Below are 21,947 nucleotides of genomic sequence, written 5' to 3' on the forward strand. Positions count from 1 at the left end.
CGCCGGGTTATCCAGCTTCCTGGCCCTTTCAACCCGGGCCCGCTCCGCCTCGCCTGAAACCAGACTTCTGAAGAGGTCTCGCCGCGATTGCGATGCTAATTTCCGCCCCACTCCGGCGCACCTACGCGGAGGGGCCTGTTATCTCCCGGCGGATGAGAGGAGGGCTCCTCGGGGCCGCCATTCACCCGCGCCGCCTTCACATGGAAATGCGCCACTTGTCTCCTTGTTGTGAGGCATTAACAGCCCGGCGAGACGTGGGCAGAAGTGCGACGAGCTGAAAAGCCTATTACAGCCTCCCTAACCCCTCCAAAAAAAAAAGTCATCCATTAAATCTCACATCATCATTTATATACAATACGGTCGTATTGGTACGTGCACCGTCCAGAACCTCTGCTGATGCTTTGCAATATATCACAAATCCGGAGGCCTGAATCCAATCAACCCCCCGCCGCCATTGTTTTTGACCCAACCAAAGAGCTGCGATCTGACCAGCTCTTCTCAAGTACATCAGAAGACACCAGAGCACCAGGTCCAACTGATGAACCCTAAAACACTCCCGCCCTTTATTATACTCGTTTTTCACCAGATAGTTTTATTCAGCGCCGAGCCGGTGCTGCGTGGTGATTGGCTGGTCTACTGTAACCCCTCATTGGGGTAAGTCTATTAATACGAACCTAAAATCTGATTAATTTCCAATCACGCGGACTCGTTTCTGGTTCCCTGACCTCCGTTGCCGCCCGCCGATCTCTTCTGGGTTTGGTCCCACAGGATGGCCCCCGTGACCTTGCAGGAGGGGAAGGGCAGATTTCATGGCTGCCTGTTTGATGCACAGCAGCCCGCTCTGTTGTGGGGTTTTGCTCTCATCATCGTTCCATAAATCACCATTCCCCCATATCGGCAGAGCTTGTGTGTCTATGTGAGGCGTTGTGTTCAGGTCGTGTTTAGCATGGTGAATAATATTTGATGCCATCTGTGGACAGGGCGTGGTGGGCAGCTCGGCGCTCGGGCTGGTCTGTGGCGGGCTCGTTATTGCTGGTGGGGTACGTGGGACGGGAGAAACGATGTAAATGTCGGCCTTTATTTTCACAACTGGTGGCGGAGGGGAAGGCGGCGACCACCAATGAGCGGGCGCCATCGGGATCGAGGCGCATGACCCACAAACACACCCCAGCTGTAAATAAAGCTGCCATGTCTCATAAACCGAGTTTTACCGTGACAGCTCCAGGCTGCCGCTGTCGGGCCGTAAAAACACGGGCTGGAGACCCCCGGTGGATGGCGTCGCACTGCTTTTGACCCGCAGTTTGCGGGCCAGGGGTGTTGGAGTGTGCGGAAGGTGTGAGAACCGGCGGGGACGGCAGGGGGGCACCTCAGAGACGCGCCTGACGATCGGAGGGAAGTGCGAGGGGAACGTGTGAAGTCCGGGGTTCAACTGCGGGTGTGCGAGACGAATTTTCACCCGGCTGCTACCAGGTTTCAGTCGCTTCCAAGCGCTTTTATTTTTAAACCGCATCGGAATTAGCACAGTGACCCACAAGCCCTGCTGCCACCATCGCACTTAGCATGATCCGCAGCACGACAACTCACCGCGGGGCAGTGGTGACCTAGCGGCGTAATCAGAAGGTTCCCGATCCGCCAAGGTGCAAAGCACCGTTCCCCACACGCTGCTCCCCGGACGCCTGTCATGGCTGCCCACTGCTCACCAAGGGTGACGGGTTAAATGCAGAGGACACATTTCACTGTGTGCACCGTGTGCTGTGCTGCTGTGTATCACAAGTGACAATCACTTCACTTTACTTTATCACTTTCATTTCCGGGACCCTGACGCCTTCCTGATGTGACATTAGTGTAAAGTGTAAAGCCATTTGTACCTTGGTGCGACACCCGTGACCCTGAATTGCTCCACTCGGGCGGGGCCTGTGATTGGAGCGTGGAATCGGCTCTGTGCGAATGAGGGTGAGCGCGTGAGGAACGTCGTAGACAGTAGCCGTTCTCCCTGCGGGCGATGAAAGACGCCACCGTTTCCAGGACGCATCCACACCTCAGATGTCACCCCCCCCACCCGATGAGCGCCACTCTCCCGGCCTGCTGCTACTTCCTGCTGCGCCAACACCTGCAGTCCGGCGCTGAGCTCCGCCCATGGGGCCTTGCACTCGCGCGGCCTCTTTGCACGTTTTGTGTGGAGCCGACCTCCCCCCGGAAAAAAAAAAAGACTTGCGGTTCGCGGCTCATCCCGGGTAAATCCTGCGGGCGTCCGGAGGCGGGGCCTGGTGACTGAACGAGACGCCGGAGACGTGCCTGTCATCAACTGGACACATTTCAACCCTCCTGCTTTTATTTGCATCACACACACACACGCTACAGCACCGCTGCCTCCACCCCGAACACCCAGCTGCACGTCGGCCCGAACCCCAATCCACCCCTCCGTCAGCCAGCTTTTAATTGGGGGTATTAAAATTCAGATAACATGGAAATGCTGCGTTGCCATGGTGACCAGAGAGGGGAAAGAGGTGTAGGGAGTGGTGGTGTGTGTATGTCTGTGTGTGTGTGTGTGTGTCCTGGAATGCGGGACTGAGTATAATAAAGTAGGGAGAGAAAATAATTCATCATGGAGAGAGAGGGAGGAGAGGTGAGCGGAGGAGGAGGAGGTGGGATGAGGGAGGGAGGAGCAGAGGACACCGGGAACAGGACACAGGGGAGGAGGACAGGAGGATGCGAGACCAGAAAGCTCGGGAAAAAAATAAAATAAACTGCTTACTTGGCCGTGTGTGAGAGTTTCAGTCGTGCAACACACACGCACACACACACACACACACACACACACACGCACACACACATCTCACTCTCTGTCTGTAAACCACTCAGGGAGATTATCGCCCTGCTGAGATCTGGGATCACGCCGGCCTGCAGGTTTTCAAACCGGTTTTGGGGTTCAGCAGCTCCTCAGAACGTCGGCCTCGCGTCGCCCCCGACGACGGCCATTTACAAAACAGCCGTCACACCTTTGCCTCACACGAACACACACACACACACACACCAGCCTTTGTGCGCCTGACCTATTTCTGCTGCGGCGCGAGCTGCGAAGATGAAAATGTAAATTCTGAGATTCATTAATAGTTAAAGGCGCTCAGATGCAGCGCAGCATCATCGATGCCTTACACACACACACACACACACACACACACTCAGACTGGTTTTAAGGAACTGTCACTGTGTGAGTTATGCAATACAACAAAGGACAAGACAACAAAAACACACACACACACACACACACACACTCGGGCTGGTCACACTCACTGACACATGGCGAGACACAAAGCATCCTGGGTAATTGCCCACCCACATAAACAAGATGAAGGTAAAGAATGTCGGGTTTCTAAAAGCAGAACGGTGACCCGAGGAAAAAAAGGAGGCCACGGGAGCAGCTCCTCATCCCGGCGTCCATCCTCCTCCTCCTTCTTCTCTCCTTCTATTGGCCACAGACTGACCACTGATGCTGGAGTGTGAACATGTGCTGCAGATTTCCTGCCCTTATTTCATACGAAGTGTGTGTGTGTGTGTGTGTGTGTGTGTACGCCCTGCCGGTGTCGCCTTGGTTATGAGGAGCGCGCCGCTCCGGCTGTTTTAATCCACGCCGGCGTGGGGGAGAGCACGGGAGAAAAGGCAGAAAAGAAAGGGGGCTTATCGGGGGCCGGCGTAGCGTAGCAACAGATCCACACCTGTGGATTTATAGGAACATAATCATTCCCGCCGAGCGGGAGCCTCCTTATCGGGCCGGAGGAGAGGGCCCGGGGCCAAGGCAAACATATCCTATCACCGGCGGGCAAATACTCCATCATCTGCTCCTCGCCACTCCCCGCCCGCCACCTCCGACTCGACCCCGGTGCTTGTTTATTTCCGCCTTGGTTTCTCGGGTTGCGGCGCCCCTCTCTGGTTCCCGGCTCTTTTGTCCTGCCCCGTGTCGGGCCCTTTCTGTTTGCTCGGGCTGGATCGCGCTGGGCGGGGTGGCCCGGATGGAAGGTGACAACCGGTTCCTGATAACCGGAGCATGTACCAGATTACGGGTCCTTGTGAAAAGAGAATTTGCTTTCAGATAAGGTCTTTTTTCCCCTACTCCAGTATATACAAAGTGGCCACACACTGTAGGTACACACGGTCCAGAATGGCTGTTGGGGACCAGGATGGTAGGGTGACCAGAATTTGGCAGCTACCAATTCGCTTAAAATGACCAGCCAGCCTCATATGATCGAAACTGAGGACAGCTCAACCAAGGGAGCAACCAATCACATAACAGAACATCACAGATGGGAAGTGGTGGCCTAGCGATGAAGGAAGCGGAGAAATCACAAGGTTGCCGGTTCGAATCCCGATCCGCCAAGGTGCCACTGAGCAAAGCACCGTCCCCACACACTGCTACCCGGGCGACTCTCTGGGCCGCCCACTGCTCACTCAGGGTGATGGGTTAAATGCAGAGGACAAGTTTCACTGTGTGCACCATGTGCTGTGCTACTGTGTATCACAAGTGACAAAGACTCCACTTCACAGATGTTCCTGGTCACCCCTTCCACACCATGTTCTGACCTGGTCACCAGTGGTGCTCAGAGAAACTGGCCACTAATCAGTTCAGTGGTTGGGGGTATTCTAATAGAATTGTTGGCATGTAAACACACACACCATAAATGTCGCTAAGCCCTACAGTGTAATAGGATTATAATTCCACACCCAGCGTGTCTAAATGTTATTAATTACATGCAGGCCTGTGCGCGTGCGTGATAATGTCCATAACATCCACAGGATCACTGCTCAAGGTTACAAGAAGGACCGACTGGGAAGGGAAAGGGGGGCAGGACTCTTTATTCTGGAGTCATGTGATAAATTTCCCCTCCATTTCTGCTTTCCATTTGCTCATTTCACTTCCAATACCTGGAATATGGAGCACACTTTTCTCTTGGTGTGTCGGAAGCGTCTTTGTTGAGGGACTTCCACGCAGGAAAGGGTGGGTGCGACCGCCCTGGTCTTGCAGGGAAAATGGGAAAGTGTTGAAAAGCGCCACCGCACAGTTGACACATTTGGGTCAATGGGCCACCTGCTGGTCACACGGAGCATGTGCAGCTTTTTAAAACGCCGACAAACGTCTCACAGCCAGCGCATAAACATAATTCGTTTTTATTATTTTATAGCTAATTTACAACAAGCGTCTCACTGAAATTAAACATTTGATTATTTTTCGATATTATCTCTTATGCAAGGTAAATCATTTTTAAATATACTTTCTGCATCAGTTGGCTCTTTATTAATAATAATAATAATTCTTTAGTTTTAAATAAAAACTCCGTATGATATGGAGGATACAAACAGAGATCAAATACATTTGAAAATAAATAAATTAATCAATAAATAAATAAAGTAATTCAGTTCTCTTAGGTGAGTGTGTAGGTGACGTGTGTGTGTGTGTGTGTGTTGTGGGCTGTGTGTGTTTATGATGGCACAGGTTTCTGGATGTCCCCTTTGAAGGCTCGCTAGAGTAATGGTAAAGTCACCATGTGCAGAGGGTTGAATGCACGACCCTTCACGACCCCGCAGCCTAGCAACCTGGGAAATGGAGGCCCCGCCCCTTTGCCTGTAATAATACTTAAACCCACACCAGTGAAGGTTTACACCTAAGCAAAACTTCATGAAAGTTTGTTCCTAAATAAATGCAAGAACAAATAAATAAAATTTACCCCCGTCTTTTGAATGATATACCCATAAATAAAAAGTCATGTGACTCTGATACACCTCTTACAGAAGTTCATAAATACAAATAAATATCCACCTTTTTCTGTAGTTTCAAGTGCAAACAGTAAACCCACATGTGCAGCAGGGCAGGCGATGCAACCTTATCTAAACCCACTCTCTCACGCACACACACACACACACACACACACACACAGATCTGATAACACACACACACACACATCCTTCATGCGGGGGCCAATAAAATTCTGTTTATCAGGGAGCTCTGGCTGTGTTATAAAACATCACAGTTGATGGCACCGGGGAACCGGGCCCTCGTCAGGACGACCCACATTGGCGCGCTCCTGACAGGGACGCCTCCCCCCCGCTGGCGTCTCCAGCTCGCTGGCAGGCGCTGCCTGGGCTCCCATGCTGTAGACAGACGGAGCTCGCTGCAGCCGCGGAGCAACACACAGCAGCAAATCAGCATGAAGGGTTCCTACAGAGGTGTGCTCGCTCGCTCACTCGCTCGCTCACTCGCTCGCCTGTGTGTGTGTGTGTGTGTGTGTGTGCGTGTGTCACAGAATGTGTGTGTGTGTTCTGCATGGCCATGAAGGAGCAGGAACTGCTAATGTTGGGTTTGTGAGTCACATAAAGAGGTTATTATCCTCCTTTTCATCCTGGAGTCGTTCTGAGCGAGAGAGGGAGTGGGGCAGGTTTTGATAGAGGAGCTCTTTAGTATGTACTCATACACTAATGTGTATGTAATCATTAACTTCAAAATGGAAGTCGACCTGCAAGGAGCTCGGTGGAGAAACAGTCCATTGACCAATCAGGCGCAGCTTGATGAAAGGTGATGGTGTTTGTGTGTGTGTGGCTTTGTGGGAGATAGATACTGTGTGTGCGCGCATTTGTATAGAAAAATCAATAAAGCAAAATCAAAGAACACACATGTGGAGAACGACTAGAACCAGCCCCTGTCCAACCGTCTCTCGTTTCACCTCATTCGGTGTGAAGCCTGTGCTCATCATCATCATCATTATTGATTGATTGATTGATTGATTTATTTGGTAGGTGCGCGTCCCTGTCGTCTTCCCGAGGACATGCAGACGTTAAAACGGTTTCATTTCTTTCTCACCCCCCCCCACAGAAATGAAAAAATACATGAAAAGGGGATCCATGTGATGAGCCGTGGGGCGGGTGTCTGGACTTTGATAAAGTCATAGTAGCTTTGATACCGATTAGTGGCGGGATTACTGTCGTTATTGGTAAATATACTTTCATTGTTCAGCAGCTCTCGCAGGCCCCTTCATCCCCCTCTTTTATCTGTCCTCAGTGGAAAGAGGGAGATGAAGCAGAGAAGAGGAGGAGAGCTGGGAGGAATACAAAAGGAAGGAATTTATCGTTTCGCCGGTGCGTCTGCACCCGCCCGTCTTCCTCAGCGAGTGGAAAAGCTGATCCGCCGGCAGCAGAGACAGAGAGGTGGGAAAGAAAAAAAGAGGGACGGGGAGACCGTGGCCCCGCCCCTTTGCCCCGCTGCCACTCCGCCCACTCTGATCGCTCGTGATGGAGATGGAGGCGCTCTGCCTCTCTGTCTCTGGCCGGTCGTCCGCGGTAAAGGGCAGACAGGCTCGATGGTGACTGTGCTGGAGGGGCTGGGCTCCGGATCGAAGCTCACAGCCTCTCCCTGGTTGGGATCCAGATGTAAGGCCCTGATTGCTCCTCGATGACCGTCTTCACCTTGTGGTAGACCTCCTCGAAGCTGTCGCCCTCCACCACGGCTGCGGGAGGGAGAGGACGTTTAAAAATTGAAGAATAAATCTTTATCGGCTGCCATATGTCCTCCAAGACCAACGGGAGCGCAGACTCACCAGAGAAGCACTCCAGGAAGTCCTGCTCAAGTTTCACAGCACGGTCCATGCCTTTCCGAGCTTGTTCTTCCATCAGGCGAGGGTTTATCTCCCTGTAATGTTTACATTTACATTTACATTATTTATCAGATGCCCTTATCCAGAGCGACTTACAATCAGTAGTTACAGGGACAGTCCCCCCCTTGGAGACACTCAGGGTTAAGTGTCTTGCTCAGGGACACAATGGTAGTAAGTGGGATTTGAACCTGGGTCTTCTGGTTCATAGGCGAGTGTGTTACCCACTAGGCCACTACCACCCGTTAATGTTCAGTGCGACATCGCTTATTTTTCTTTCAATTATTATATAGGATCATTTTATGTGGCCATAATTTCAACCATTGATATTAGCTTGTTATTAACTCTTCTGAATATATTTTGAATGGTGACGTTGGTGAATGCATAAGGCCACCGGTTACTTACAGGACATTCTCCAGAGACTTGGGCCGGACAAATATGGCGATGGGGTGGAGCTGAGCGGCCTGGAGCCGGCGTACCGCGTTTGCCGATACGTCCAGAATACAGTGCTTACCCTGCTACTCAGACAGAGAAAGACAGAGAGATTTCCAAAGATCATTTATATCAAATTACATTTCCAAGCATTAAAAAAACTGGGTATCCAGGTAAAGATGCAGGGGGTGCTGGATAAGGCACTAAAACACCAATTATTCCAATTTAGCGCTGGTGGTTTCGGACCGTGGGAGGAAACCCACTCACAGGTCTCTGGCTGGGGCCGGAGCCCAGGACTGAAAACCCCGCCGTGCTGCAGCCCCTCTGATTTTAATTATCACCTCTTCTCCAACCCAGCTGAACACACAGACTTCCGACCCCTGCGCTCCCCTGCTCTCTGGTTTTGTCTCTCGCTGCTCCCGGATTTGACTAAAAAATGCAATTTTCTCCCCGCTATAGAGCAATTAAGAAGATGAAAAATAAAGAGCACAGAATTTTCGAGAGTTTCGGAATGCAGGCTCCCTCTAGGGGTACAGCGGGAGTCTCTGAGATAAAAAAGAATAAAATACAGAATAAAAAGTAGGTTTAGCCTTTCTTGAAAAAAAAAAACATATAGCCCCGTCTTCGTTTGCTGTGTGTTTGACTTCAGTTTAAAAGTCAGTAAAAAAATCTGTTAATGATGTTAAATATCTTCATACATGTAGAGAGGAATTATACACAAGCATTTATTTATTCAAGCATAATGATAAGATTCGATCCACTATTTTGTATTGAAACTGAACTGTTTAAATCTGACATAATTTTCACGTACTCTGTTTTTGAGTGTGTGTGTGTGTGTGTGTGTGTGTGTGTGTTTACCTGTTCGGCCACCTCTCGGACACTCTGGACGCTGGTGCCATAGAGGTGGCTGTTGTACTGCCCTGCCTCGATGAAGCGATGACTCTGGATGTCCTTCTCCATCTGTTCCCGTGACGACACAAAATGGTAGTCCCGCCCATCCACCTCATACTCCCGCTTCGGCCGCGTTGTGTCTGAGGGGGGGTTGTGACATCATCAGCATGCCTCAGTGTGTGTTATAAAAAATATGATATTTATTATTATTATAATATTCATAATGTAGTTATAATATATGACATCTTATTGGCTACACAGGAGCGATTTATTCATTATTATTCACAGCCATAATTGTTAATCAGTATTCCCAAAACTCACGGGGAACACAAGATCCAAACTTGTCTGGGAATTCGGACAGCAGGTCGTCATTGACCCTGTCCTTTACCGGGCCCAGGATAATGATGGGTCTGGCGTAGTGCACTGAAACACAACACAACACACACTCAGGTACTTTACTTTACTTTACTTTATTTAGCAGACGCTTTTATCCAAAGCGACTTACAAGAGGAAGACACCAGCAATTCTCGTTCGATTTCTATAGAATTTTGAGTTTACAAACTCAAGAGCCCTGATAAGGTACTCAGAGACGAGAAGAAGGTCCGCGGCCATCAGCAGCTGGGTGAGGCGTCGACTCACCTTCGACTTGCGTGACCATTTCGTAGCTGTGACCCGTCTCGTCTCTCCCTGAAACACAAAAAACTTTTACGCTCCTCATCGGCTCTGGCCCACGCATCGGGATTCTCACGAGCTTCTCCCGCTCTCCTCACGTACCTTGTGATCCTAAACTGTCTCGACTGCGATCCTGATGAGAGAATACAAAGCGAGGAAAAGAGAAGAAGAGAAAAGCATAGAAAACCTTTATTAACATGTTGGGATTTATTGTACACTTCCACTATGTTAATTATGTATTATTACGCTTCCTAACTGAATGACCTGAATGAACTCTTATGCACTGAGAGTTTGAGAGCAGCATACAGGAGCCGGGCAAGATAACTATAAAGCGATTACAGAGCATGCTACAATTAGGCATAACAGTTTGATTCTAAAACTGAGAACAATATTCTACACTCTCCGGGGCTGTACGGTGCGGAAAAACAAACCGCCGCAAATTGGCTCCTGCTGGCGATCATAAATATACGCGGGGCTCCAGACAGTTATGCCGTATGAGCAACTATAAATAATAAAAGTGCTTACCCTTTCTTTTGTGTTCAACCGAGACCACTCTTTCCTCTCCACCCTGGGGAGTGAGCATGATGGAGGGAAAAGAAAACCGAGAAAAATGTCGTGTGTTGCATGAATAGTCAATACAGAGAAAAACGTTTCCTCAAAAGAACCAAATGTTTATTGTTCATTTTAATGTTTATTATTAGTAATTCAAATTGTATTTGTCACATACATATAAATAATTAGAATACATTTTGAATTACCAAGTAGTAAAGTTTAGTAAAGTTACTATTGCTATTATGATGTCTACATAAACAGGATAAAGACACGTGTGCATTCGTATAAGCACACAAACGGACCTCCTTTTGCTGGGGATGAAGCCGACCTCCTCCCCCTCTCCCTGGGGACTGACCCGCCTGGCCTGCCACCACTCCTCATCACCACAGTCCAGCACATGGAGGACGTCCCCGAATTTAAAGCTGACCGCCTGGCTCAGGAGGCCGCAGTCTGCTGTCTTATCGTAGTCGAACAGAGCCCTGGCGGTGGGGACAGCGCGCAAGAGATTAATTCAGCATTAAGTCCAGAACACGCACCGGCGGCTCATGACCACTGGGTGGCGCTTATTAAACAATTAACCACATCACATCAGCTTGAGTATTTTTCCATCAAAACTAGTTAATGTAAATTAGTGAAATGGAGACAGAACCCAGCATTCCACTTGTACTATCTGTATTTTCTTAGATATTTATGGCATTTTTGTACCATTGTACATTCAGTTCATATGAGAAGGAATTAGATTACAGCTTTTTTAAAAATTACATTCAGTTCTGAAAGTGAACTAGTTCATGTTAATTTGCTTGTTTTCGAATTACTTTATGACTTTAGTGCTTCATCATGTTAGCTTTCCTCATTGTTGACCTTTATTTTACCAGAATCAGAACATACACCCACTTTAGATACACCGATACCTGTGTGAGTGCATTGCTGCAATGATTACATGCTGCTGAGCAGGCGTATACATTTACATTAAAAAATACTGTCATATGTAACAAAAAGGGGCACCACAGAACATGTCCAAATGTAAATGAATTAGGATGGACTGAAATAGAGTACAAATGTGGGGAAAGGTGAGTTGTGTACCTGATGTAGAAGCCTCTTTTGGGGTTACTCCTCAAGGTTGTCGTCCCGGAGCCCAAACTGCTGTTCATCAGCTGTTCCCTCAGATCATGGATCTTCGCTTCAAACCTGCTGTATTCTGGAACACACACAGAGGTGATTGAGTGTGGGTCTGGACAGTTTTCTTTTCAGCGGCTGGTGGAACTGACCCTCAGGCCGGTACTGGGCGATGATGGTGACCGTCTGGCCGGCGTTCTTCAGCGCTGCCGCCGCCTGCTCGTGTGTGGCGCTCCGCAGATCCACCCCATTCACCTGCAGAGGGGCAGGAACGCAGAACCCAACCAGAACCGACGTTACCAGAGTCTTGCAAGCAGTGAGGGTGTTCAATGCCCGGAATGGCTCACAGCTGAAGAAAAGTCCTAGAATCGTCTGGAATTTTAAGTGAACGTAAAATACAGATTCCAAATAAGTATTCTCACACTCAGTATCTGGTCTCCCTTGCGCAGCTCCCCACTCAGGTCAGCTGGCCCTCCAGCCAAGATGAAGGAGATGAAGATTCCTTCGCCATCCTCACCGCCCACAATGTTAAAGCCCAGGCCAGTAGAGCCACGATGGATCAGCACCCGCCTCGGGTCCCTGAGGGAGAGAACGCGTACAGAGAGGGGACAGAGATATCTGGAATTAACAGAAGCGCAGCAGCAGGAAGGATCGGGGGGGGTGGCTCTGACTGGGCAGAGCAGATGCACATGGAGATCAACAGATGAAAACGAAGAGATCAAAACCTTCCAGGAGGAAAAAAAGTCCTGAACTCTTCATGTCCTTGTGAGTTTAACCAAGCAAGTCATTTATTTCCCAGAATGCATTTCTCACCTGGGGAAGTCGTCGTCTCCCAACAGGCCATGCAGCACTGGTGAGAAGCGGCTTGGAGACGTTGGAGTAAGGGCTTGTGGGTAATCAGACCCCAGGAAGTTAGGGTGTCCAAGGTCTGTGTCCATATGTGGAGAGTAGGCTGGAAGGAACACACACAAACACACACACACTAAATATGTATTCTTGTACTGTAATTCTAAAAAAAACATTTACGTACCAAAACATAACCACAAGAAAAAAACAATTGTTAATAAGTGCAGAAAAATTTCCCTACATTTAATGAAATTTGTTCCAAAGTGTTTGAGGACTGTAACAGAGCTAAGGTCTGTTACCAGTTTAAACACTCTGATCAGCCATATGATGTAACTATTTTTATTGATTTTTGATTATAGTTTTATAGTTGATTTTATATCCAGTGTGCAGTTCATTAATGGGGAATGGCAAATTCTAAATAATTCCTGGGAGCCGGGGAGGGGGAAGAGTTAATAATGTACAAATGCTGTTGATGCAGAGGGAGTTTGTTTTTTTAAAATGTATATTAACATATTAGGTAATTAATATGCAATATGATTATTATGAATTGTTATTTTGTGAATATGTGTGTCTCATAAATGGTAATGTCCAGATCTATAAAGACAAAGGCAACCTTCTGATTACGGGGCGGCTTCCTTATCTGCTATGCCACCACTGCCCCAGGTTGACTTATTGGCTTCCAGAGGTTGGCTTATGTTGTATTATTTATATTTTTAAAACTGTATTCATTTAAGATTTTCATTTTTTATTTAATAAACGGAGTCTGCCTCCGAACGGCATCCACTATTGCGCCGACTTCGCTGCCTCCGTCAATGCTCAGCTCTCCTGCACAGGGGGATCTTTGTGCCCAATAAGATATACATACATATCACACACACGCACACATACTGCTGGTGAGGTCAGGTGGGTTGTAAGTGTTGGTAAGGTACAGGTTGTTGGGTTTGGCCACCCTCAGATAGACAACCTCGCCTGTGTTCTTCAGAGCGCCCACAGCGTCTTCGTGCATGACGTCTTCCAAACATACGTTATTTACCTGTATACACAAAACACACACAAACAGCTCTTCATAAAGAAAGACAAAAAAGTACGAGGGGTTGTTCAATACCTATCCTGAACAATCGCACATTTAAAACGCACTAATCTGGAAGCTCCGCCCACGCGCCTCTGACGGGGGGCTGCAGTCAGTCTCTCTGCCACCAGGTGGCAGCATCGACGTACAAATCTTTACCAGGGGAGGTGAAGGTTAAGGGCAGTTCACATCCCACACATGCTAATGAGCGCAGCCGCCATCCAGCTGAATTAGTGCAGTCATCTGTCCTGGCGTTCTCTGCACCTCCACCACCCCAGAGCGCAAACTGATGTGTGTGTGTGTGTGTTCCTCCTAGTCCGCATGTAAGTCCACGTGTGGAGGTATGTGTGTCAGTCAGCATGTCATCACATTATAAGCTATGGAGCAAGGGTTTTGTGTGTGTGTGTGTTTATTCACCGCCAAAATCTTATCCCCAATTTGCAGTCGGCCATCTTTGTGTGCTGCGCCTCCCTCTATAATTTTTGTCACGTAGATGCTGTTGTCTCCTGGAATGTGCTGGTTGCCTACACCTCCTGCTATACTGAAACCCAAACCTGACACACACACACACACACACACACACACACACACACACACACACAGACACAGAGAGTTAAGAAAGAACAGTGTGTGTTATCACAGTCACAATTACAATTATAATGCAGCAAAGGCTAACGTTCTAAACAGTAAACACGCGGACATACTCATTCAAATGCTTAGGGTCATTTAGAACCTAAAACAATTCATAGAAAACAGATGAATTGTTCACTAACATAACATCAACTGAATCTAAACTCCTGTCCAGACACCGATCGTGTTGAAATAATCTGTTGTCTGTTAATGATGTTAAATATCTGCATACATGTAGAGAGGAACTTTATCAGCAACAGTTGGTCTTGAGTTCAAATGGAATGCTGCTGAGTTGCTGTGAGGAATGCAGCATCTGACACTTGACTGATTATTAGAAAAAAATCCCTTTTGCAGTGATCTTTGGGGTGATTAAAGAAGTAATAAACCGGGCCACAGCATTATTTACAGCTTTGTCAGTGATAATTTCATTTTGCACTCTCTCTCACACACACACACACACCTTTGGGCCCTTTGATGAGTTTGATTTCGGTGACTTTCTCAGCTACCGGTTTCCTGCGCAGCACGTAGAGCCGGACAACGGCGCCCGCCTCCTTCAGCGCCTCCACCGCCTGACTGTGTGTCACCTCGCGCACGTCCACGTCATTTACAAACAGAATACAGTCGTTCACACTGACACACGCACACGCACACACACACACACACACACCCACAGGGAAATGTTTAACCTATTTATCCAAAATCTCAAACACAATATAACTCCAAAGACAGATCCCATGGAATCTGATGAAGGTAAAAACATAAAAATTATGCCTTTTTCAGACCTGCATTGACAGCAACCATCAGTCAACCATTTCTTAACATTTACAGCAGCATTTATCAGACGACCTTATCCAGAGCAACTTACAATCAGTAGTTACAGGGACAGTCCCCCCTGGAGCAACTCTGGGTTAAGTGTCTGCTCAGGGACACGATGGTAGTAAGTGGGATTTGAACCCGGGTCTTCTGGGTCATAGGCGAGTGTGTTACCCACTAGGCTATTTCCACACTTATACATTGTAGCTATCCTATAACTAAGCTATATTAAGTTAAATTTGTTTTGTATATGAAATAAACATAACTGAATTTATACTTTGAATAAATTAAACAAATCAGGAATATCATCAGAAGTAAATTACATTAACCTGATACATCAATTTTATGTGAGAAGCAATTCCCAGGAATTGAAATGAAAAGCATTATTTTATAACCCCTCCTGTCATGCACCAATCAAAAGTTCAGTGCTGAATGCATTAAAAAACATGTAAATGAACAAAAAGTCAATTAAAATAATTTGATTTTTCTTATGATTAACTGTGCAGGTCTTGTGTTGCCAGATCCTTCACATTTCTGCCTTTTTTAGAATCACCTGTAATAATATGTGTTTATATTTTACATTCATATTCTACACGACGTGCACACACACACACACACAGTCACACAGCAGCTTTTAACTAAAAATGACAGCAAAGCATTTCCTGCCTTGTCTCCCTCATAAATATTCATTGCCTGACATCTCCTCAACCTTGTCCACTACTTCATATGCACTTAAGGTTATGAGACTGCCGCCATAATGTTGGCCATAAAAATGTAGGAAAAGAAAACTCATGGAGTTGCCATTTAAAGTTGGAAAGACATCCTGCATATTTTTCTTTTTTACTGCCAATTTCCACCCCCAGAGGAGTGTGACACAAAAAAAAAAGGAAAAAGACAATGATAACCACTGCACGGCGAGGGAAAAAACAACTTTCACATCAACCCTTGTTGTTTGGGTCCAACTGGCACAAAAACCCAGACCTGCAATATCTATGAAGCTGCTCCGTTTTTTTTTTTTATTCCTAGTAAAACCAAATGTGGCCTTTAAATGTCACCCATAAGATGGTTTCTCGCTACCACACAACCCCAAAGACAGCTGAGGTCACACTGGGTTGTGTGAAGTCAGCTTTCTTTGTGTCTATGAATAGGGGTTTTGCATATGTGTGGCATTCCTGGATATCTGGTGCACGTCTGTGTATGCTTGTGTGTGTGTGTGTTTGTGTGTGTGTGTGTGTGTGTGTGTGTGTGTGTGTGTGTGAACAGGTGCTTTGTACCTGAGTCGGCCGTCCTGTGCAGCAGCTCCTCCTGGTATGATCTTGGTGATGAAGATGCTGGGGTCGTCCCCCACATGTGGGTTGTCCGTCCCTCCTGCAATGCTGAAGCCCAGGCCAGAGTTACCCTGTTCACACACACAACTTGAGTCTTTTAATATCCTCTCTGAGGAACACTCACATCTGATTGGTCAGATGAGTAGACAAAAATTGCAGACTGACTTATGTCGTTTTAAAAAAAAACCCCAAAATAAAAACCGACAGATCATTTTCTCAGACTGTAATGGTCTTAATTCATCTGCAGAGGTGGGCTGTTAATTAATCTGCAGAGAGTGGGTGCTACTGCTGCACGCGTTGCCAGATTGGGCAAACACATAAATATAAATACCTAAGCACTGATCAATTAATAATTTGGGTGGTCTGGTGTGTGTGGTTTTTTTGTGTGACTAATCTGTAGAAGAAAGTTCCCACATCTATCCAAATATGACCACCTGTATATGTATTTGGTTAGAGTGTTAATAAATGGAAATAATATTTTTCAATCATATTTTTGCCATTACTAACACAAACGCACGTTCAGGCTGAGGTGTTGCCACCTTTGTGAGTTTTGAGTTTACATTATGGGTCAGTTGCCTGTTGAGAGTAAGTATGAAGGAATCCATTTCTCATGTAAAGCTGCTTAAACACACACAGTTGTGACTTATCAGGTAGATATGGCATCTTTCTGTGCATTTTCATTAGTTTAATTATTGGATGAAAAAACACCCTTTGCATTTACAAGGTCGGCGGGTGACCCTGAGTACCTAGGTTATCATTTCTGGGATTCCAGTTACCATTATAATATTTTCCCAAACAACTCACACCAGTAATAGTACTAGATGATAGAAGAAGAAGAATCATTTTAGACTTATTTAGACTCATTTAGACTCCATTTGTATGTATTTTTTTTAAGATAATTGAAATACTCGGGATTATGCCTATACCCACGAATCTGAACTAAATGAACCCCACAGGGACATGAACAGTCCGGCCCTCCATCAGACCGGACGTACCCTCTCCAGCGTGATCTCTTCATATTCAATCTCCCCCTCGGTTCCATTCACCTACAGACACAACAGAACAGAGCAGAATTGCCGATCTGGGTGTCTACATTTCAAGCAGAAACTGTGAACAGGGGGGAAAAAAACAGGGGAAAACCATTTCCTTACATAGGGAGAGCCGTCCAAGGTGTCGGTGTTCACCACCACCGGAGGGGAGTTTGCCTGCAGACATGGAGGACAGAGAGGAAGGCGGAGGGGAAAGGAAAGGAAAGAGGATAAATTAGCAGGATTATTAAATCCAGGTTATTAAGGCAAAGAGTTTATTAAGGAGAGGAGGTTAGGTCTCCTGATGCCTGAGTAAGCATTTTAGAGTTGTTACGCAATACACACACACACACACACACAATGTAAAATACACACTACCAATATACACAGTGCACACACATAGACAGTAATTTCCCGCTATAGAGAGCTCAGAAACGCATATAAAATCACACACACTAAGCAATTTAGAGCTGTTACACAACACATTACATCTATATACAGAGCACACTGCGCAGACACACAGTGGGGTGGAGGTGGCCTAGCGAAATGAAATTCCCCACCGTCCCCACACACTGCTCCCCGGGCGCCTGTCATGGCTGCCCACCGCTCACCAAGGGTGATGGTTAAATGCAGAGGACACATTTTGTTGCGTCACCGCTTGCTGTGCATCACAATGACAATCACTTCTCTTTCAAAGCGGTACTCACTCGCCACGTTACACACAATCATTCTTACATGTGAACAACATATTTAGTTCAAGCTCACCCTGACCCTTTTGTCACATGTCACCAGCCCCACCCTGATTCCCTGGTGCATTGTGGGCCAACACAGCCGCACCTGCTGCTGCTGCTGCAGTGGTGAGATAGCGGCAGACTAGACTTGTTCGTCACAAACAGTGGCGTCTCCGGCACTGTGAGTGTCAAACACGATGATGTTTTCAGAAACGTGCAGCTGCACTCAGACCTCCCCTGGGGACGATGGAGTGGGAACGATTCTCAACACAGCCGAGGTGGCGGTGTGATGCTGATCCGTTTGGCAGCTTGGTAAACAGTGGTCCGCCACCCAAACACATCCAGACAGCAGCCGCCCTGAGCCGGTCAGAATCGCATCACGTATGAACAGACAGAAGATTTGTCCAATCAGGATTTATGTGTTTCTAATAAACTGGCCACTGTGAGTCCCGTCAGACTGTACATCAATGGTTTATGCAAAGTGTTCCTAATTAAGTGGCCGATGTGAGAATGATGGATGAAACTATAAACCGGCATAGATTTATAGATTTTATAAATCTTCTTAGTGTCATTTTAATTTAAAAATGTGTATGTGTGTGTATGTGTGTGTGTGTGTGTGTGTGTGTAACAACCCTGGCCTTCACAGCATGGGAATGAAGGACATCCTCAAGAGAACAGAATACAGCCGTTCAGGAATACAGGGAGCTAACAGGTGAAGAAATCATCGTGTGTCCACCAGAGGAGGACCGAACAGAACTCTGCAGCAACTATGGACCAACAGTCCCACTGCTCCACCCGTTACTGTTACGTATGGTGGCATCATTTTATTAGGAAAACTCAAAACTTTTAATGCCAGGAGAACTGGGCAGCGCAGACATCACTCAACCCCACAAGGACAGAAGTTCATCTCCATTTTATATGAAAGTCTTGCCAACACCAAATGATCACTTTGGATGCATTTCAAATACGTTTCAAAAAAGCATCAATTTTACAGGGTGCCTTGGGAAATAAAGAAGTGGATAATGTACAATGATGATTAGGTACACACACACACACACACACATGCACACATGGTCCATGAAAGACACCATCATTATAAGATCCCAGGAATCAGTTCAATTTCGTATAAAGAATATCTTTGACATGGGAACTGAACAACCAAGAGTGTGTTAAGTGAAGAACAGAGAGGCACAAATGGAGCAACGAGCACCATCCTGCACTCAAGGAATTTCACCCAGACCCACAATTCCTGATCCTGTTTTCACGCCAGGCACCTCAATAATGCATGAAGTGTGTGGGCGCGCTTACTGTAGCTAACATCAGTGTAAGTGTGTTTGTGTCCTCATAAAGATTGTACAACATTGCAGGGACATTTTGCTGGTCCCCACTTTTTACAAGACATTTCAATTACGTTTCCGTCCCCACACGCTGCTCCCCGGGCACCTGTCATGGCTGCCCACTGCTCACCACGGGTGATGGGTTAAAAGCAGAGGACACATTTGGTTGTGTCACTGTGTGCTGTCCCGCCCACAGTCACTTGAAGGAGGAAGAGATTAGAGGAGAAAGCAACAGCTTCACCACGATGGACCTGCAGGGCGAAGCTCCCATTGTTCTCTGTGATCCCTCTCCATCCTTCTCCATCTTATCCTCTCTCTGTGTTTTTCTCTCTCTCTCTCACTTTCTCTCTCTCCCGCCCCCGCTTCGCTCTGAGTATTTGGCCACAAAGCGGAGGGCCGTGCGGCAGCCAAAGTGCTTACGGAGCAAACGGCACATGGCAACAATGGTGGCAACCGGAGCGGCATGAAAATGGCCTTCCCTTTATCTCCCTCATCCACTCGCTGCCTACATCCTGGCGTCGGCCTGCACTGCTGCGCCTTTCACTCGCATCCACACGGATCCGGATCGGGGATCAGGGACAGTCTGGAGAGTGAGAGGGAAGACTGCGCACGGTGTCGCACAAGTAGGAGAAATGGTGCTGGACCCGAATGGACATCATGTTTTTGAATACAACGAACGGTTTTCTGTATTCCATGCAGAACTCCATAGCGCAAGAAGCTACTGTTTAACACAGCTGTGCTACAGATATGGTGCATTTTTTTAGTGTTTCAATCGCATTAATAGTTGATGGCAATATAGCCATATAAAGAAAGCAATATTCTGTTCTGTGAATCATGGGATAAAATGCAAGTGATAATCAAACTGGTTACAAAATATTCTATAATAAATTTGATCTCATCTAGTACTGTCATGGTAGATCAGGTAGATCAGCATGAACAGAGATTAGCATAATTCAACCAAGTATCAATACACTTTTATTATTATGAATTTATCTTTTAGTATAACAGTAAGACAGTTACGATGACTATATTACTCTTTTGCAGCCTGGGGGGCAGTGGTGGCCTTTGGGTCAGTGGTGGCCCAGCGGTTAAGGAAGCGGCCCCATAATCAGAATGTTGCCGGTTCGAAGCACCAAGGTGCCACTGAGCAAATCACCATCCCCACACACTGCTCCCCGGGCGCCTGTCATGGCTGCCCACTGCTCACTCAGGGTGATGGTTAAAAGCAGAGGACACGTTTTGTTGTGTCACCGTGTGCTGTGTATCACAATGACAGTCACTTCAATTTACTTTACTTACTTTACATTTAATCATTCCATCCATGTACTAGCTGTAAGTATATTGTTAGTCTTGAATTCAATCTGCATATTGTGTATTGTCTAAGTACAAGCTTGCAATGCAATTATTATTAAATATTATAAAAGACATCATTATTGCATACATAATGCTACTTTACATATCACAACATATATTTCTGCTTCCTGCCAGCCCTCACCTGGATCAAAAGGACCAACATGATTCACAAAGACTAAAAGTAGAACTGAATCCAGACATCAGCGGCTCCACCTCTCCTTCTCACTCCTCTCTGATGATACACATCACACATTTTTTTCTTCCATCTCTCCCCTTCTGTGGCGCATCTCATCATCACACTCAGAACATGTCATCAGATGTCAGGAATGCAGCTTTTCCCAAAAGCGGCAACGCACTTTTCACTTCTGCTGCTGATGGTGACGGAGAGAGAGAGAGAAAGAGAGAGAGACACAGGGAGCTGATGTAAGTTGGCGTAAGGTCGGCACTGGTATAAAGGTCACGCCGCTCTGCCCTCCTTCTCTCGCCGCACCACGGCCGTAGTACGGGACCAGGACTCCGGTCTCCACAGCAACCAGGCCACACGTGATTTCCCTGTGATTGAGCGCCGCTGCGGAGCGTGATGCGGAACGACATCGGTCTGCGTTGCGTAACGCCCTCGCTCGCCGCCTCTCGCTGGTTCACTTCATTCGTTTCAGGGAGTTCCGGAGACGCAGCCTCAGTCGTCCGGGCTGGATTAACCCCATTTACACACACAGCAGACGGCTGCTCGCGGCCTGAGTGACGGACGCGTAAACTTCTGTGCATGTGCAGATGTTATTTCCAGAAACGTCCTCGGTTCATTATTTATTTCCCGCGCCATGTTGCCATCTTGCGCACAGCGACGTTTCATCTGGGCTCTTGGCCCCGGCTCCCCTCGCCACCGGAAATCTCAGAGTGCGCAGAAGGCCCCCTGGGCCGATGTCACTTCCACCTGAACCATGTGGCCACTGGCCAGAGAGCCCATCAGCGCCCAGGCCCCGCCCACACTCGTCCGGCGCTTTGTTGTGAGGAGACTCTAGAGCGGCAGCCAGAAGCCACGGCAACGTCTGAAGTGAGGAAAATCCCTTAATCACAAAGTGATACTAACATGGTACGCATTTAGAAGCTGGGACAGTTCTTTTTACCTTCTACCCCAGCAAAACATGAATGCAAGTTCAATAAGGTAGTTTATATTTTTATTATATATAATATATAGGCCTGATTTCATTCATTGCGGTGATTCATTTAAAATGTAGCAAACATTAAATCAAATAAATGGCACTGATGCGCTGGCATTTGGCATGTCTGCACAGAAGAGGCAACCAATCGTTGTCTCTCGCTCGCAAACCCAGAATAAACCCGTCTGAACATCCCTCAAAATAATGACAGTTCTTCCCGATGTTGAAAGGTTTCCTCTCCTGAGCATTTTAGGTAGTGCAGCCCCGATCTGCCACATGAGCACGTGACATTAAATGACATGCTGGTAATGCACTATTCCATATATTGCTTTAAAAATACAGTCATTTTACAGTA

At 47.1% G+C, this 21,947-nt stretch overlaps 1 protein-coding gene across 2 annotated transcripts in view; it reads right to left on the reverse strand.

Moving 5' to 3' along the window:
• Window positions 1-7,351: 7,351 nt before the first annotated feature.
• dlg4a (discs, large homolog 4a (Drosophila)) overlaps window positions 7,352-21,947 on the reverse strand; it is a 42,064-nt gene continuing 27,468 nt past the window's right edge. Inside the window, exons 4-22 of one of the 2 annotated variants that reach the window (XM_028982405.1) lie at window positions 17,138-17,191; window positions 16,982-17,032; window positions 15,933-16,057; window positions 14,306-14,475; window positions 13,633-13,769; window positions 13,035-13,179; window positions 12,114-12,252; window positions 11,723-11,879; window positions 11,453-11,555; window positions 11,268-11,382; window positions 10,487-10,663; window positions 10,158-10,200; window positions 9,735-9,765; window positions 9,600-9,647; window positions 9,282-9,383; window positions 8,928-9,100; window positions 8,043-8,155; window positions 7,584-7,675; window positions 7,352-7,493 (exon numbers count right to left, since the gene is read on the reverse strand). In XM_028982405.1, the coding sequence (XP_028838238.1) occupies window positions 7,387-7,493; window positions 7,584-7,675; window positions 8,043-8,155; window positions 8,928-9,100; window positions 9,282-9,383; window positions 9,600-9,647; window positions 9,735-9,765; window positions 10,158-10,200; window positions 10,487-10,663; window positions 11,268-11,382; window positions 11,453-11,555; window positions 11,723-11,879; window positions 12,114-12,252; window positions 13,035-13,179; window positions 13,633-13,769; window positions 14,306-14,475; window positions 15,933-16,057; window positions 16,982-17,032; window positions 17,138-17,191 (2,082 nt within the window). In that variant the 3' untranslated portion in view covers window positions 7,352-7,386. Of the gene's footprint in view, window positions 7,494-7,583; window positions 7,676-8,042; window positions 8,156-8,927; window positions 9,101-9,281; window positions 9,384-9,599; window positions 9,648-9,734; window positions 9,766-10,157; window positions 10,201-10,486; window positions 10,664-11,267; window positions 11,383-11,452; window positions 11,556-11,722; window positions 11,880-12,113; window positions 12,253-13,028; window positions 13,180-13,632; window positions 13,770-14,305; window positions 14,476-15,932; window positions 16,058-16,981; window positions 17,033-17,137; window positions 17,192-21,947 lie in introns of both variants that reach the window. The other variant, XM_028982404.1, reaches the window with a different exon arrangement.

This window comes from Denticeps clupeoides, chromosome 6 (assembly GCF_900700375.1).
Source record: "Denticeps clupeoides chromosome 6, fDenClu1.1, whole genome shotgun sequence".
NCBI classification, from domain to species: domain Eukaryota; kingdom Metazoa; phylum Chordata; class Actinopteri; order Clupeiformes; family Denticipitidae; genus Denticeps; species Denticeps clupeoides.